General features: G+C 30.8%; 1 protein-coding gene across 1 annotated transcript; it reads right to left on the bottom strand.

The window, feature by feature from the left end:
* Nucleotides 1-3,832: 3,832 nt before the first annotated feature.
* LOC125070109 (U-Kazal-Dg21.2-like) lies at nucleotides 3,833-12,423 on the bottom strand. The gene is made up of 4 exons (XM_047679809.1): nucleotides 12,360-12,423; nucleotides 7,239-7,388; nucleotides 4,378-4,584; nucleotides 3,833-3,944 (listed from the first exon to the last, which is right to left on the bottom strand). The coding sequence occupies exons 1-4, from the start codon at nucleotides 12,421-12,423 to the stop codon at nucleotides 3,841-3,843; spliced, it is 525 nt and encodes a 174-aa protein (XP_047535765.1). The 3' UTR covers nucleotides 3,833-3,840.
* Between the last annotated feature and the right edge of the window lie 4,886 nt (nucleotides 12,424-17,309).

The raw sequence follows: 17,309 nt of genomic DNA, 5'->3' as shown, positions 1-17,309 counted from the left end.
AGAAAAGTGTAACTACAAGCACAACAGATGTAAAATCTTGGTTCCCAAGGTTGGCGGTGAATTGACGATGTATGCTTAATATTTCTTAAAACGCCAATGCTTGTAAGCGGTGGTGAACACTTACCATTAGATGGCCCAGTTCTTACGGATATCAGTATATATCCAATTTATATACATACACATACATACAACATATTTTATAATAACCAAAATAAAATAATATATAACATCGTAGTTCCGACGAGGGGTTTTGCACTAGTGATGTAAGAAATACTTTATTACAATTTCTTTGGCAGTAGTGTCAGCTTACCATCAGGTGGCCTATTTTCCGTTCTACCTATAAATGATAAAAAGACACGTAAAATGGCGACTTAAAGGTTGTAGTTTTTGATCGTGAGTGTATAAATGAAGTTTATTTTGATTTGATCTAGTAACGTGTTTTCATACTCGATCATAAAGTCGAAGCCGGAAAAGAGGAGTTTATTATTGTAATATTAAAACTCTTTGAATTACCATAATTACTCAACTTATTATACAGCGTGGTCTAAAACTTTTCCAATAAAAACAAGTGTTCTCGTCATTTCATCAGTAGCAAACCCTTCTTTCGTTATAAACTCTGACAAACAAAACCTATTGAATACTCTTTGGAGACGAGCCAATATAATGCAAATACGTAAGCAAAAATGATTTAGTTCTTTTTAGGATATTATTTATCTGTGCTTTACTCTGTTACCAATTATTAAATCACCAAAAAGTATTACAATTGTCTTCTAGTTTGGTTGGTGAGTGAGACACTAAAATAACGGCCACAAGAAGAATAATATTTTAATCCTAGAACGACGTTTTCATGTAAGAAGTATATTATAACATTACCAGTATCCATAGAAGAAGATGACTAAAGGTTTATTAGAAGTGTATAGGCGTGTCTGCCTTTAGATGTAAAAATTATATTATTTTATCTAATTATTTATTTTTGTGTTGTTTTAGGTTATGGGTTTACGAAAAGTCTACTACTATTATGCCTTCAAATATAAAATGAGCCTGTAATTTAGTCCGTATGATGTATGTCAACAAAGCAGACAGTATACGCGTTACACTCACGAGGAAGTAGAAAACGGTTGAGAAAAGGTGGTATATGAGAGAGTCACGCCATTTACCGGCACGGCATAGGGGACGGCCCTACCCCTAAAACGATAAAATTAAATACAAGTGGATGTAAATGATAGTTAATGTTCTAATATATTAAACTAAAACGATCTGTAGGTAACGAACGTTTTCCATCTAAATTGTTCATAATCAAAATGTGATTATTATTGATGAGGCTGCGACTGCTTCTGCGCCCGGAATTCCCCGTAACTTACGACCACACGACTGCGGTTGCATCGATCTGGCCGTATTCTTAACTAAGTAGGTACTTTGTCGAGGACGTTAATGCACTTATCGAATTTTACGTCGAATAAAATGTCATTTATATTAATTATGATGTTTAAGAAAATGACGTGTCTTCTCGAAGTTTATAGATTTATTTAAAAGTTTGTGCAGTCTTCCAGCACAAATATTGGAACGGCCTCCCAAACAACAAATGAATAACCGTAATATCTCTAGTACTACATCATAAGAAATGATGGTTCTGCGTCTTAATTATTTTTGGTCGGATGTATTGTCATGGGATTATGAGAGAATAGAGTGTGGGATACACAATGATGTTTTCCTTAACCACCGAACATCAGGTGAATTAAAAACACTAATTAAACACATTGTGACACTTTGTTTTCATACAATCTACGTATTCTACTGAGCTAGTAGATAGGCTTAAATTTTAATCAGTGTTTCAAGATTGTGTTGACAGTGTCATTAATTTGGTTTGTCAAAGTTTAAAAAAGTTTTGTAGATAATTCATTTCGTTAATGCTATAAATGTTAATCCTTTTTTATTTGTTATCAATTTATACCATACGGTATTATAAGTGAGTATGTAATTGGTTATTTAGGTCTTAAAAATTTGAGTTTTGTCTAATTGTAACATAACCGGTTTCACAATAATGACATAAGAAAATAACAGCCAAGAAAGTTTTCAAATTTTAATTTACTTTGTGTTTTCCGAAAGAGATGATTTTAAGAAATTTAAAGTTATTATTATTTATTGAAGTTTTAAGTTGAATGAAAACGTAAACATATAATCTAGTATGGTGAACGCTACGAGCGTTTTGATTTAATATTATAATTTAATATCAGTATCTTTCGCATGTACTGATTGTATTTAATACATAATTATTATTGAGTAAATTTTACTGTAATAATTTTCTGTATTGCGTTAAATTGATTTTCGTCGCTAGTAAGTGAGACCGCCTTTTATGCCGCACATAATCTCGACATTGTATAAAATAACCGAGTCGCCTTCCGCCGTCTATACGCTTAGGTATTTTAAACGACGCCATTGATTTTAATACGGTTGTACAATATACATAGTGATTCAAAAGAAAGGTTTATATGCATAAAAGATGGATATTATTCCAGAGAAATTCGGACATAATGCAAGATTTAATTTTTATTTATCAATCTAACTATTGTATGTATTACTAGACTCTCATTATTCCCATGAGGAGCAGGAAAGAGTAGCTAGTTATTTTATAAGATCAATTATTTTTGTATTTACAAAATGATTAAACTTAAGTGTTATTTAATTATAAATTCCTTCTCTTCGACATTATTGTATATAATGCAGCCATTTTAAATTTTACTTTTAATAATCAGATTTGTATTTAACATTTATTTGTATTATTTTTGACGTCATTCGAATCGAAAATAATTGGACAAGTAATTCAGACCATCATAAATTTGTTACGATTATATATATACAAAAAACTAGTTATAAGATATTAAAACTTAAGACTTTAATAATATATAAATAGGAAGACAAAATAATCAGTACCATTTTCTGTTCTGTTTGTCAAACAATTTCCTTATTTTGTATCGTAGCTATTGACGAACTTCGGCGATATCAATGAAAAAATAACATAAAAGTACCGACAAAAATGATCGAAAGATTCTATGTAATTCGTATAAATATTGTTTTCGTAAAATTTTCGAATTTCGAACTATATCACTTTACTAATAATAAACAGCTAGATAATAACAGTAATGTTTCCCCTATAATACCTATTATTATATATAAATATGGACGATACACCTGTAATGAATAATCATCTATCTGAAATTTAATTTATTACATCCAGTTTATCGTTGATCTCATTTACAACGTGCTGAACAATCAAATTAATTTTCAATTTTAAACAGGATACTGACAGCGAAGTTTCATTATAGTAAGTATCACTTAATTGATGTCGATACCTCGTGAGAACTTTAGCACAAATGTACATGACAGTAAATTAATTCTCTTCAGTGATATCAGGCGCTGTGTGAAAATATTATTGCACGATAAATTCAAATGTTTAACTAAAATTTCTATATTTTCGACGTATTGGAAATGATTAAACATAAACATTAATAGTACGAAGAAATCATTTCTAACAATATTACATTAATGTTTGTATTCATGACATAGAGTTTCTAATACCTGAATTAAACATACTTAAATGTTTTAAATTTAAGTCATGTTTTCCACCGGAACTTTTGCTGGAGTATCAAAGAAATTGTGTCAAAGTTTGAAGGGAATAAATGTCTTCTCTCTTAATATAAATTATAAAGTGAGTAGGTACTGTTGTTGAGAAAATATTGTTTAGATGGTTGAGCCCTTAATACCACTGAATAAGATATAGGACGTAGTTATTCTAATAGGTATATGAACTAATAAATTTACGCTCATTTTTTTTTTGTTATATTAATAATCGCGATGGTCGTAGGCATTTGACATTATGAGTTTTTCTTTGAATATATTTTTCATTAGATGTCTTTGGCAGAATTGTAGTGGAACTTCGACGTAACCTAGAATAAAAAACTTTATATATGTAACTTTATTATGAAAAATATAAATAAAAAGTAAAGTAACAACAGATTGTAAATGTTCCACCGCTGGGCTGAGGCCTCATTTCCATTTGAGTAGAAGAATTTTTCCTTTTGTTTAGAGAATGCGTGCTGGATACTGGTGGATACACGTGGCAGAATATAATTGGAATTAAATGAAGGTAATGAATTATAAACACGAAATAAGCACTTCAACTTCTAGGCTCCAGGCTTCTACTGAGAATTCCTCCATAGTAGAAACCGATCTTTATCAGCACGACCTGGGATTTTAATCCAAGACCTCAAGATCTGTGTACCTATGTCGAGCCACTAGACAGTCGTTACAAATATACATTATATTTAAATACATATATATACAGAACTATATACTGATTTAAAAAAAAAAAGTTCCAACCTGTGAAATCGTCGTCTCCTCTGCAATTAATCATATCTAGATAACAACCGTTAGTGAAAGTCCTGTACAAATAATCTCTGTATTTAGAAGCACCGCATACGGGTCGGTAATGACTGGGGCAGAACACGGGACAAGATTCGCCGTACATGCGTCGTGTTGATGCGAAATGTTCCTTTATACAATATCTCAGCGGCGTCCTCACAAAATCTGCAAAATATTTTGATGCGATAGACATTGGTACTTTGCCTATAAATTTTATAGAGCTGGACATGTCCGCTTCTTTTGTATAATAGAATTGAAGTGATAACACAGTGCTCCAATGCGGAAATTTACCTTGTGTTTGAAAACCCCTAGTGTATCCTTATTTTATTAATAGTGTGTTGATATTTCCTCTGCTTTTTACATGGTAACTGACGCTTAACATTAATTGTAAAACGATTAATTTCATGGAACATAATATTACGCTTGTGAGTCATAATTTATGGATTGGTGGTCAAAGTCAAAGTCAAAGTCAAAAATCTTTATTCAATATAGAAGTGTTTACACTTGCTTATTGATTGTCAAAAATCTACCACTGGTTCGGAATTTAGCACCTAGGACCTGAGAAGAACCGGCGAAAGAAACTCAGCGGAATATATATATTTTTTTTTTATTACAATTTTCCATGTACAATAATAATTATATTTTAGTTATTTGAAACAGCCTGGAGGCGATCATTTCATTCCCAAGGTGTGCAGTCAACTAAAAAGTCATTAGTGTTGTAATATCCTTTAGGTAATTTGAAAAATTCCTTACATTTTCATAAGTTGGTATATTAAGGTAATATTTTTTATAACAAAGAACTAATAGATTTTATATGTTATAAATAATATGATAGCCGTTAAATACACCGCAGATACTTAACAGTACGGTTACAATAATATATTTCCTTCTTTAAATCCACTTTAACACCTAAACATGGACATGAGGATTAAATATTTTTACGTATAGATAGGCGAATAGCAAATAGGCCACTTAATGATAAGTGGTCACCACCACACATAGACATAAACGCTGTAAGAGATATTGACCATTCCTTACATGGTCAATTTGCCACCAACTTTGGGAGCTAGGTTGTTACGTCTATAGTAAAACTCATTTACTCGGATTTCAAACCGAAAATATATTTGATGGTGGGTGAGTTTGCGCAAAACCCTACCACCAAGTAAGGTAAAGCTATAGGGCATTGCAGTTCAGTTATTGCCACGCCGCTCGGCTTAAAGGCTGTAAAAATCGGGATTGCTATCTGGTTTTACATAAAATTGCCTGCATAAATGCCAGTGCCGTAACTGTTATTCCAATAATTGCTCTACACTAGATGGTATCATTATGTTTGTTGTTAGCTTAACAGCTTAGCTATTATATGTTATTTTTAATTGTGATATTTGAATCTAGAATAAACTCAAAATGATACATTCGATAAAGTAACAGTCGTTAGTGACAATTATTGGCTGTCATTTTGTCGCTATTTTGATAGAGGTCTTAATCGAAAATCCAACATGAAAAGAGAAAAAAAATAAACAATCAAACGGCAATTCGATTTACGTTTTCCAACCACTGAACTATCTCGGCTCCAATAATTTCAGAGCATGTACATTTTTAAAATGTATTATTATAATTACTAAGTTCTCTATAATATGCATATATATGAAAGACTAGGGATAATAAAAAGAATACGGAGAAGCTTTTCGAATCCACTTTTTGCTATCATTCACACATCATTTTTATACAAAATTACATACACTATTTAAACCACACAAAACACCTAAAATAATAAAGAGCTAAGAGGAGTATTCTTTGATTACTTTGAAGAATACATTCATAGCGAGACTAAGAGGATATTTGCTTAAAATGTAGGTATTAAGGAAATAAAAGCAAGGAAAATATTGCAAAAGTCTTATCCTTGTTTGGTCCACGGTCATTTAAATTTAATCTTTTCTCGTATATATTTTTATATATATATCGAAGTCTTTTATTTACAGCAAAGTGTTATTTAAGTGAAATATTTTATAGATATTTTTATGTCAGTAAAATTTTTTTTATTTCGCGCAAATAAATCAAAATAAACCTATTGAACCCAATGATTTCATCTAATGTATCTGAGCGACATTGTGTAAGTAAATAAATAGAAAGTTCAGATATTAGTATCGACCGTCATTTATATCCCTCATTTTGTAAACAGTAGTTTTAATAAGACTTGCAACGGGACTTCTTCTTCGGTATTTTAGAAATAATGTAAAAAAAAAATTAACAAAAATAATATTCAATTTGTAGTTTGTATATAAAGCAGCAATTGCGTTAGTATTGCTGGCATTTATCGAAATGTTTCGTTATCCGCTCCGAAACTCATTATTTCGGAATAAACTTTTTCGAACAAAAAATAAAATATCAAATCCGAATATATATGACGGAGTTATATCGGTATAACTATTCAAATTGAGAAACTCCTACTCTTTTAAGTCCAGTATTTAAGTATACTAATAATAATACAATAGAATTTAGTGTTACTATCTCTATAAAGCATGTGCTTTGTTTGCCAAATGATTTTCTGATTCTTATTTCACAGCTATGTAATATGTATAAACAAAATATTAAATTACTAATAATAAGAATTGTATATAATGTCTTTATATGTGTTTCTCAATTTAATTTACACTGCTATCGTTAATTTCTTTCGTTTTCCTTTTTAAGGTTGCTTTAAAGATATATATTGTATTTCATGGTCCTTGTTAATATTCTGTTAAGTTCAACAAACAGTATGACATATGAAGATATTAGTATTAAATTATATTTTTAGAAACAATAATTAAATAATATCTTACCCATATCATAACATTTAGCAAAACCCTCCATTGCGCATTTGCTAGGAAACATTTTGTAGGCGCTCTTTTTGATTTCAAAGGCACAAACCATGTTTTCATTTTCAACGGGGCAATCTATTTGACATTCTTGGCTGAGTGATTTTGCAATTTCTAAACCCAAAACAAGCAAAAAATATTAAAATTATAAAATAAATAAAAAAAATGCTGAAGTAACTATTTATTCTACTAAACACCGTCATCACTGAATTTTCATGTGCTTGATTTGTTTTTATAATTCATCTCGTGTTCGGTATCTTAAAACCTTAAGTCAGATTCTGCATGTGTCGGATGAAAATCTACCACATATGTATCCTCTACCACATATAAGAGTAGTTTGGAGAAAAAAGGCTCCATCTTCTCTTTAAAAGGCGAGGTGACTGAGGTTCTGCATTTGTATTTTTACACGCTGTTACTTTATTTGACTAACTATTATGTTAAGTTTTAGCTTATTTCTGTTTATCATGAAGTATTTATTAATTTATATTATTATTGTTTTATATTTTAATTAGGTTAAAATCCATCACATTTATTCAGAAAACTGCTATTCTCAACACTTGCCGTCACACGATAATTCTTGTCATCAACGTATGCTTTATTCTACAAAGGCTGATACACTTGGGTTAGGCTCGTGTATCTGTTTTATTACCCCTCTAAAAGTAATAAAAAAAACGGGAAATTAAATATAATAATAATCTTTATTTCTACACAGTAGTAACTTGGCTTTGTGCAAGCCAATCAGTGCAGTCTGTGATACCTACCCAGACAGGGTAGGTATCACAGACTCATCAGATATTCTACCGCCAAACAACACTACTCAGTATTGTTGAATTCCGATTTTAAGGGTGAGTGAGCCAGTGTAACACAAGGAATATAACATCTTAGTTCCCAAGGTTGGTGGTGCATTGGCGATGTTAGAAATGGTTAATACCACAGCGCCATTGACTATCTATGGGCGGTGGTGACCACTTACCATCACGTGGCCCATCACCTCGTCCGCCAACCTATCCCATAATAGAAAGAAAGAAAAGAAATACTTACAATTATATAATGCTTCTCTGACTCGTACACTAGATTTAATTCTATTTCACCAGTCAGGTACACACTTGACATAATGTATTTGTTTCAACTTTAAATGTTTGTAAATACTTTTATTATTTCCCTCGATAGCTCAATTTGTATCAATAAAATAAGATTTAAAAAAGTACCTAAGTGGTTTTATTTTTTAATCCTTTTGTTATGTTTCAAGCTCGATCTAGATCCATTGAATTCTATTGTTGAAAATCGAGCGCTTTTATCTTATATTAAAGAGAATAATTAATATTTTATACGGTATAAAATAAATACTTATTAAACAACTTCAAAAATGGTGAAAACTTAAGCCGTCTATATATAGATTATTATGTATGTGCGGATATTCTATTTACTTCGATAAAAAAAATTGGCAATTTTTTTATCGAAGTTTTATATTTATATTATCCTTATTAACTTTACGTAAAAATATTTAAAATATTACATTTATTTTGAATGAAAAATAATGAAACCTTTTTCGTCTTTAACGTATTTTTTTTAATAAATAGCTGATATATCAAGTTAACTCTATAACATAAGATAAGTCATATTATAGTTAGTTTCAGCTTAATAACAAGGTGTAACTTATTTGTTTGTTAATATCTAACCATATATAATAAAAACATAGTATCGTGTAAGCTGCGAGTATATACCACAAGTCACGTAATACTTAAGGCACTCTTCGTAGCATTATCGTTCGTTACACGGAATCAACCAAGAAATTTGGTTCAAATAATTTGATTTCCCAGAATCCATCTGGTTGAGTTGATTTGGAAGGAAAGTGTAGGAAAAATAAGGTTACTCTCAAACTCAATTTATAAAAATCTCCTAATGTAAAGAACCTTTTTTTATGTCTTTTCATTAAATGTTACCAAATCTATACTAAATTTAATTATTACTAAAACATCAAACATGAAATCATATTACGTAAGATACGTTGCTTTTGACGTAAAAAGCAACATGGTAATACAGATAGTTCTACAAACAGTAATGCAATATTAAAGGTGGGTTCGATTTTATTCTCTTAATGTCTGAAGCTAATTAACGAATATGCATTAATAGAAACGATATTTATAAAGAGTTAAAGGATAAATCATGAGATTTCTATCGATTATTTCGTTATTGAATTAAAATATTTTATTTGTTTCTTGGTCAAGCCCGTCTGGGTAGGTAAAACCCACTCATCAGATATTCTAGCGTCATATTGCAGTACTCCGTATTGTTGTGTTCCGGTTTGAAGAGTGAGTGAGCCAGTGTAACTACAGGCACAAGGGACATAACATCTTAGTTCCCAAGGTTGGTGGCACATGGGCGATATGAGCGATGGTTAATATTTCTTACACACAGCGCTATTGTGGGCTTTGGTGACCACTAACCATAAGGTGACCCATATACGCATCTGCCCACGATATACATAAAAAAAAAGTTGTAATAATGCATGAGAGCATAAGAGACGTTTTAAAATGGCGTTTTGCGTTTATCGATACGACACGATACACACATCGGTCTACCTTTTTGTTCGTTTCGCTGTAAAAATGCATTTACGCGTTTCCCTTTACATGGAGTGGGGTATGTGTGACTCACTGGTGCTGAGCGCACCGGAATACTGACAAAAAATACTAATATTAATTGTACAGCAGCTTACTTTGATCAAAATAATAAATCAATATTATCAAATTTTAAAAAATAAAAACATCGTGAGAAAATAAATTGTAAATAAAATTAAAGACTATAAAAGTATCTTTACACCCTTCCAACGAGAAGTATGTTATAAATACCCTTTCAAACAAAAACATACTTGCCCAAATCCATTCCGAAGTGACGGAGTTATGAGGTCACAAGCATAAAAAGAAAATACAACCGTATTGATAACTTTTCTCGAAGTCGGTTAATAAATACGACTATTTGGTATATTATATAAATATTAGCAGTCTTACCATTGAATAACACGCCAAGTATAATCACAAAATAATTCATTTCTGACAGTCCTTCACTATAACATAAAAGTAATCATTTTAATTGAACGTAAGACGAAATTTCAATTAAGATAAAACGTGATTTTAGTTATTGACATCGTGAAACGAATTTTACATCCTTGATGAAAATTTACCCGATGTTGTTTTTATGAAAAGAGCAAACTCATTCCTTAAAGATTGGCAACGCATCTGCAAGCCCCCCGGTGTTGCAGATGTCCATGAGCGGTGATAATCACTTTCCATCATATGAGCCTCCTGCTCGTTTGCCCCCTATAATATAAAAAAATATATATATTGTGTAGTTCTGTGTCTTAATTAAAAAAATATAAATAATTTGAAATAAGAATTAATTGTAAATCTTATTTATATAAATTGTGGGAACTTTTATTTAATTAAGGCCTAGTTTATAGGTATATTATAGAAACGATTCGTTTTTTCAAAAATCATTATTAAATATAGAAGTGTTACATTTGCTTATTGATAGTCAAAAGCAAGTGTTTTGCATACGGATCTTAGAATTGTCTACGCGGAGTAATACATAAACCATCATTGGCTTTTGTCTTCCAGGTCAGACGGATACGAATAGCGAATAAAATAGGAAACGTATATAGATATCAGATACTAGTTTTGTAAGCGTTATTAAACAAATAGTTCTCGCCCGTTTCGCTCGGATTGTAGGAGTTATTTGTCAGTAATATAAAAACGATATATTTTTAATTTAAAGCCTATGTGTTTTTCTGATGATTAAAATCAATTGAGTAGTTTTTTCGTGAAAGAGTAACGAACATCCATACATACAAACTTTCGCCTTTACAATATCAGTAAGGATTCTGCTGACTGTTACGAAGGCGGATCATTTATTGAAAATAGTAACCTTAGCTATTTTACCAAAATGTATTCAAGAAGATATTGACAGGAATAAAAACAAGTGCGAGTCGGAATTCGAATCCGGATCGAATTTTATTTTGTTTTTTAGTATTTGTTTTGATAGTGGCAACAGAAATGCATCACCTGTGAAAAAAGCCTGGTGACAGGCGGAAAGAGAGACCTTTTACCCTTTGGTTACGGAACCCTAAAAATACTCTGGATTTTTCAGTTCATCCTCCTGTTGTATTTTAATTTTCAATTCATTTAAAAAAAAATACTTATTTCTAAGTGCATAGGCAAATTTTAAATTATTCATTACGATTAAGATTCATGTAATGTTATTAATAATAAAAAAATAGCATTTAATCTCTTAAAATCAACACAAAAAGTTTATGTAATAGTTGATATATAACTTCGGTTTGTTGTTGCTGGTTCTCCTCAGTAAAAATTCCAAAATATGGCAATAAAATATGGCATACGAGAACCTATACTGTAAATTGACATACATCAGTACTTATAAAAGCCTACGTGAATAAAGTATATGGAAATTCAAGAATAATTTTAAAATAATCAAGTTCTCTTCCAAATAGAATTACACTTCGAGAAAGGTATGGTTATAAAAAAGTATCCCTTGCTGGTAATGGAATCGAACGTTTGTGATTTGTGAAATAAACCGATCCCGACCTTTGAATTTAATTTCGACTTTATAAATTTTAAATATGAAACTCTCAAGCTTTCGTTGAGAGTGATATCGAATATTACTTGTTGGTTTAGGTAATTTATAAATGTCTTAATAGGGACAACATTAACAACCTGTAAATTTCCCACTGCTGGGCTAAGGCTTTCTTTCCCATTCAGGAGAAGGCTTGGAACATATTCCAACACGCTGCTCCAATGCGGGTTGGTGGATTCAAATATGACAGAATTTCGCTGAAATTAGACACATACAGTTTTCCTAACGACGTTTTCCTTCAATGCCGAACACGAGATAAACACAAATTAAGCACATGAAAATTCAGTGGTAGCTATATACCATTCCAATCGACGGATGAATATAAACTAAACTTAGATTTACGTTTTCCATGCGTTTTGCTAATAGTTCAGCTATATTGTGCACTACTAACGGTTCTTGATTAGGTAATAAATATTTATTTATAATTCAACACTATACCACTTAACTTCATCCATACAACAATGTCCTCGATGTTCAAAACGCCATTTTCTCTCAAATCCATTCTGAAGATCATAGATTATTCAAGTTCTCGACCGAAGATACCGCGTCAATTCGTTGTCAAACGTTGTTATTTGGCTTTTGCGCTCTTGCGGTTGGAGCAGACTATACAGACATTATGTCTGTATCTTTGATCTTTAATTTATATGTTTTATTTTGATGTGCCTTAAATATATTACATAAAAAATCGTTCAGACTATTTATAATTTTAGAACTGAAGACTCTTGATATTCTTCTCAACAAATAGTGAATATTTAAAGTTGCGTCACTATAAGCTATGCATATATACTTAAATAATTTAAAATTACTTATTTCAATATTCGTTTCTATTTTACGTTTTCTGTGCTAAAATAATTTTCAGAAATATTAGTAACATAAAATTTGGATAATATGAAACAAAGAAACTTACAAGTCCAACGGAAATATCCAAAATACCTATTTGAACTTTCAGTAGAGTTATTCTGTAACAAGAAACTCACAAAACAAAACGAGCGTGACATGTAAGAATGTGATATGCGATCTTGACAATAATAGTTATAGAATTTATAGGATACACGTATCAAAATGGCGTATCACGGTAAGTCGGTTGTCAACATTTTACGAATTAATGACATCGCAAGTTTTAAATTATTAAATAGTGATTTAAAATTTCGACTAACTTCGACTTGTTTAGGAGACAGAACAAATTCACTTTTTTTTTTATTTTTACGTCACCTGACGTGTAATTATATTGAACTCGTAAATACAAAAAACTCAGTAGTAACACTTATCTGTCAATGAAATTATATAGGTAAATTGCTGGTTGGTTAATGATCAGCAGTATTTTATACAACACACGTTGTTTTTTTGTTTATTGCTAATAAATAAAGTCATTCTTGTAAGGTTTAAACCAGCCGTTAAATCTTACGAATACTAATATTACCTGCGTCACGTCTGTGTGCAGGTTTATATGTCTGTCATCATCATCATTTCATAGTCATGAAATTTTGGATGTTGTATAGTACAGAAATGGATTCGTAATAAATTTCAACGAGAAACACGCATTTTATTTTAAAGATATAAATTTACATAGTTAGATAATAAACTTATGTAATAAAACGTCAATAACATGATACTATATAAGGAACAGACGAATACAAAAGAGGTCGTCGTACTGAATAATACTTGGCCGGAGAGGGTGTAAATGGAACGTAATGGAACCTTTTGTGTATTATCTTTTGATAATAAAAGATTCATTCATTGGAGAAAATATTGTGAAGCTTATTATAGAAAGAACGATATTTCGCGATGCAACGAATAAATACGGTTATCGAAGACAACTAACGGTTATATTTTTTAAATTTAAGCTTCTTGTAAAAAAACAAAAGGGCGATGGAATGCACGGAACATTAATGTGAAGCAACAAAAGTGAATACAAAACCAAAAGTAAATATTATAATGTTAGAAAATTGAAAAAAAAAAGAAACAAGTTATTATTATATATTTTATAGATAAATATTTATTACTAAATTTAAAGTGGGTAATACAACGTAGAACAGTTACTTATATATACATAATATATACTATATATGTATAATATAAAAAATTACGTCTCTTCATGTATTAGTACAGACAATTTAAATTGTTCATTTTTGATAATCTCTTTAATTGAACTACACATCTATATCATTGCGGTTGATAGCCCAATGATTTAAAAGGCTATGTAACTTTCGCTCCAACCCTTGGACGCAGATTAATGTAGTCAAACGTCAACCCATATCATGAAACATTCATCATAAACTGTATGAAATCGTCATGTATATGACACTAATAGCACGTGGTACATCAATTGTTTGTATACAACATTGAGAGTTGTTCGGGCAAGATTGGCCACTTGGTGGTTAATAATCACTGAACTGGCAACAATTTCAAATCAAATATGAAATAGGTGTTATTTTGTTACTATTATATCCCGTTTAATGATTTAAGAAACGATATATGTTAGTGTTCTATATAGTACATTATACTTGGTGGTAAGGCTTTGTGCAAGCCCATCTGAGTAGGTACCACCTACGCATAGTATATTCTTCCAATGAGCCAATGTACTACAGGCACAAGGGACAAAACATCTTAGTTACCAAGGTTGGTGGCGCATTGGAAATATATTTATAACACTAGTAATGGGTAGGGGCGATTATACTTGTATTAAAGTATACGTATAAAAATATAGTTGATTTTTTGGACAGTACTTTGGTACTTTATTGTTTCTCTATATTTGTAAACAGACATTTTAATTTAATTTATTAACACAACTCAAACGAATTAAATCATAAATAAAGTTACAATTAATATAAAAATTGCGTGATCTAAATTAAAAGTCCAATCGAATAAATATGAACAAAAATAAAAACCTCTGTTTGACCGTACGAATATTTATTTCCAACATAAAGGATTACAATGCCATTTATTGAAATGAACGTTTTTTAATTTTTAATTCTATTCAATTGAAATTAAGTCTATAATCGCTTGGTGCGCTTAGTAAAGTTTATTCAATATAGATTTATTTAACGCATATCAAATTGTGAGCAAACCAATGTCGTGTTCAGTGAAATGTAGGCAGACGTATAATGGAAGCACTATTTATGACAGGAATGGATTTTGACGTCGGATTGGCAACGAAATTATTTCCATAATTATATTATAGCTTTGAAATCATAGGTATCTGTTTATTTATGTGTAATATTTAAATATATAAGCATTATTTTTTTCTGTATTGTGATAACATATCATTGAAATACTTCAAAAAACCTGTAGTGCGATGTAATTAATTGTTAAAAAGGTTGTGTAGATATTAATGAAATTAGTGTGTGTTTTTTTTTTAATATTACTATAAGATAGAATTTAAATTTATAAACAACTGTTTATTTTATTTTTTCATTGTACCTGCCCCTAATTGGTGCTCTGCTCAAAAGATGCCTGAAAACGATCGCAATTTTATTAATTGGAGTGTATAAATATACTTTAGCACTCGGTAAGGGATCAAAATGAAAATACTCTTAATCCAAGTGGGCTCATAAAAGCACTTTTGAGTTGTCATATCAGTGTTAAATTAAATGTAAAGCTACCACCGGTTCGGAAGACAGATTCTATTGAAGAACCGGTGAGTAACTCAGTAGTTTCTCATTTTCACTATTTTAATTGCTGAGTATACTTACATAAACTGCAATTAAATTAAAATTAAATGTATATACATATATATCGCCTAGAAATCAATAAATATTAAGACCACTTCATTAAAAACATCCCGAAGGGAGTTTCGAGTGCCAAGATTATAAATAGATACAAAACGAACTCAAGGGGGCTTTAGTAAAACAGAATTTAACAGAATATTAAATGTAAAACAAGACTAAACTGAGTTGTCAGAATATTCTGCATAGTTTAGTTAGAATGGTAATTTTGTTTTGTTTTTGGTTCTTTTTCAATTTAATACTAATTCAAGTATTAAATTAAATATTAATAATAAAATATTCGTGTCTTATGTCAAATTACTTTTTTGGCCGATTTACTGTCGAAACACTTGGCCCTTGGAATAGTGGCGCAAAAAGCTTCATCAAAAGTATAACACCTCGCCTTATTGCCTCCACTGGTGACAGGAGGGCTGGTTCGTTTTTAGCCCGGTTCAGAATTGCGATTAAACGGGGAAATGCTGCTAACATTCTTGTCATAATTCGACTCGGTCAAGATTTATATAGTTGCTATTCTTAATTCATATTTGTATACATATAAATATATTTATTAAAAAAAAAGTATTCATTGGTATACATTAAGTAGTTTAGCCATTGAATACTTTTAGAATCCAACCACTATCTTCAATATAAGATCAGCTCAACTCTTATCAAATAACTTAATTTACTGTCAACCAAATTCATTACGCAACTTGCTAAGTTACAAATCAATATGACAATAATTAAAAGTTACCACAATTCGACTTTCTTGATTTGTTCACTGTCAAACTGTCACTGCTAGTAATTATACAAAAAATATCATTTGTACAACAATAATCATATGATAAATTACAATTGTATAATTATAATAAAGGGTAAGTATATATAAATGTATATAAGTACCGATCAAGATTGAATTATTATCACATAAGTTTCGCACTTATATCTTTGAACAGTTATAATTTTGTCATAACTAATATATACATATATAAGCCTGTAAAATTATCATTGCTGGTCAAATGTCTCGTTAGCTTAATTAGCTTAGTTTGGAGCTCATTTCGCCGCTGCTGCGGGTTGGTGTACACATCTATACATAGTAGAATTTTATACGAAACATCGATGTTTTCCTTGCACTTTACAAATTGGTCACATGTAAACTCATTGGTGCTTGCTCATTTACGTTACCTAGCAACTAGGCCATCAATTAAGTCACCGGTTAAATAAAATGTATGAAAAATAACACTTATTTACATAATACATTCTGCTTATCTGTGCCCGCATCACAGGCCATTAAATCTGTTTTAAGGATAACACTAACAAATGACTAGTTTTGTAATTTGAAACAAAAAATATTATATTAATATGACTCCAGCTTATAAAATACCCGAAGTATATAGCCGAGATGGCCCCGTGGTTAGAAATATGATTTCGGGTTCAAACCCAGGCAGGCACCACTGAATTTTCGTGTGCTTAATTTGTGTTTATAATTCATCTCGTGCTCGGCGGTGAAGGAAAACATCGTGAGGACACCTGCATGTGTCTAATTTCAACGAAATTCTGCCATATGTTTGTACCACCAATTGGAGCAGCGTGGTGGAATATGCTCCAACCCTCCTCCTCAAAGGTAGAGGAGGCCTTAGCCCAGCAGTGGGAAATATACAGGCTGCTAATGTAAAAAATATTATGT

This window comes from Vanessa atalanta, chromosome 16 (assembly GCF_905147765.1).
Source record: "Vanessa atalanta chromosome 16, ilVanAtal1.2, whole genome shotgun sequence".
NCBI classification, from domain to species: domain Eukaryota; kingdom Metazoa; phylum Arthropoda; class Insecta; order Lepidoptera; family Nymphalidae; genus Vanessa; species Vanessa atalanta.
The sequence above is the reverse complement of the archived record's forward strand: the minus strand, read 5'-3'. Positions and strand labels throughout refer to the sequence as shown.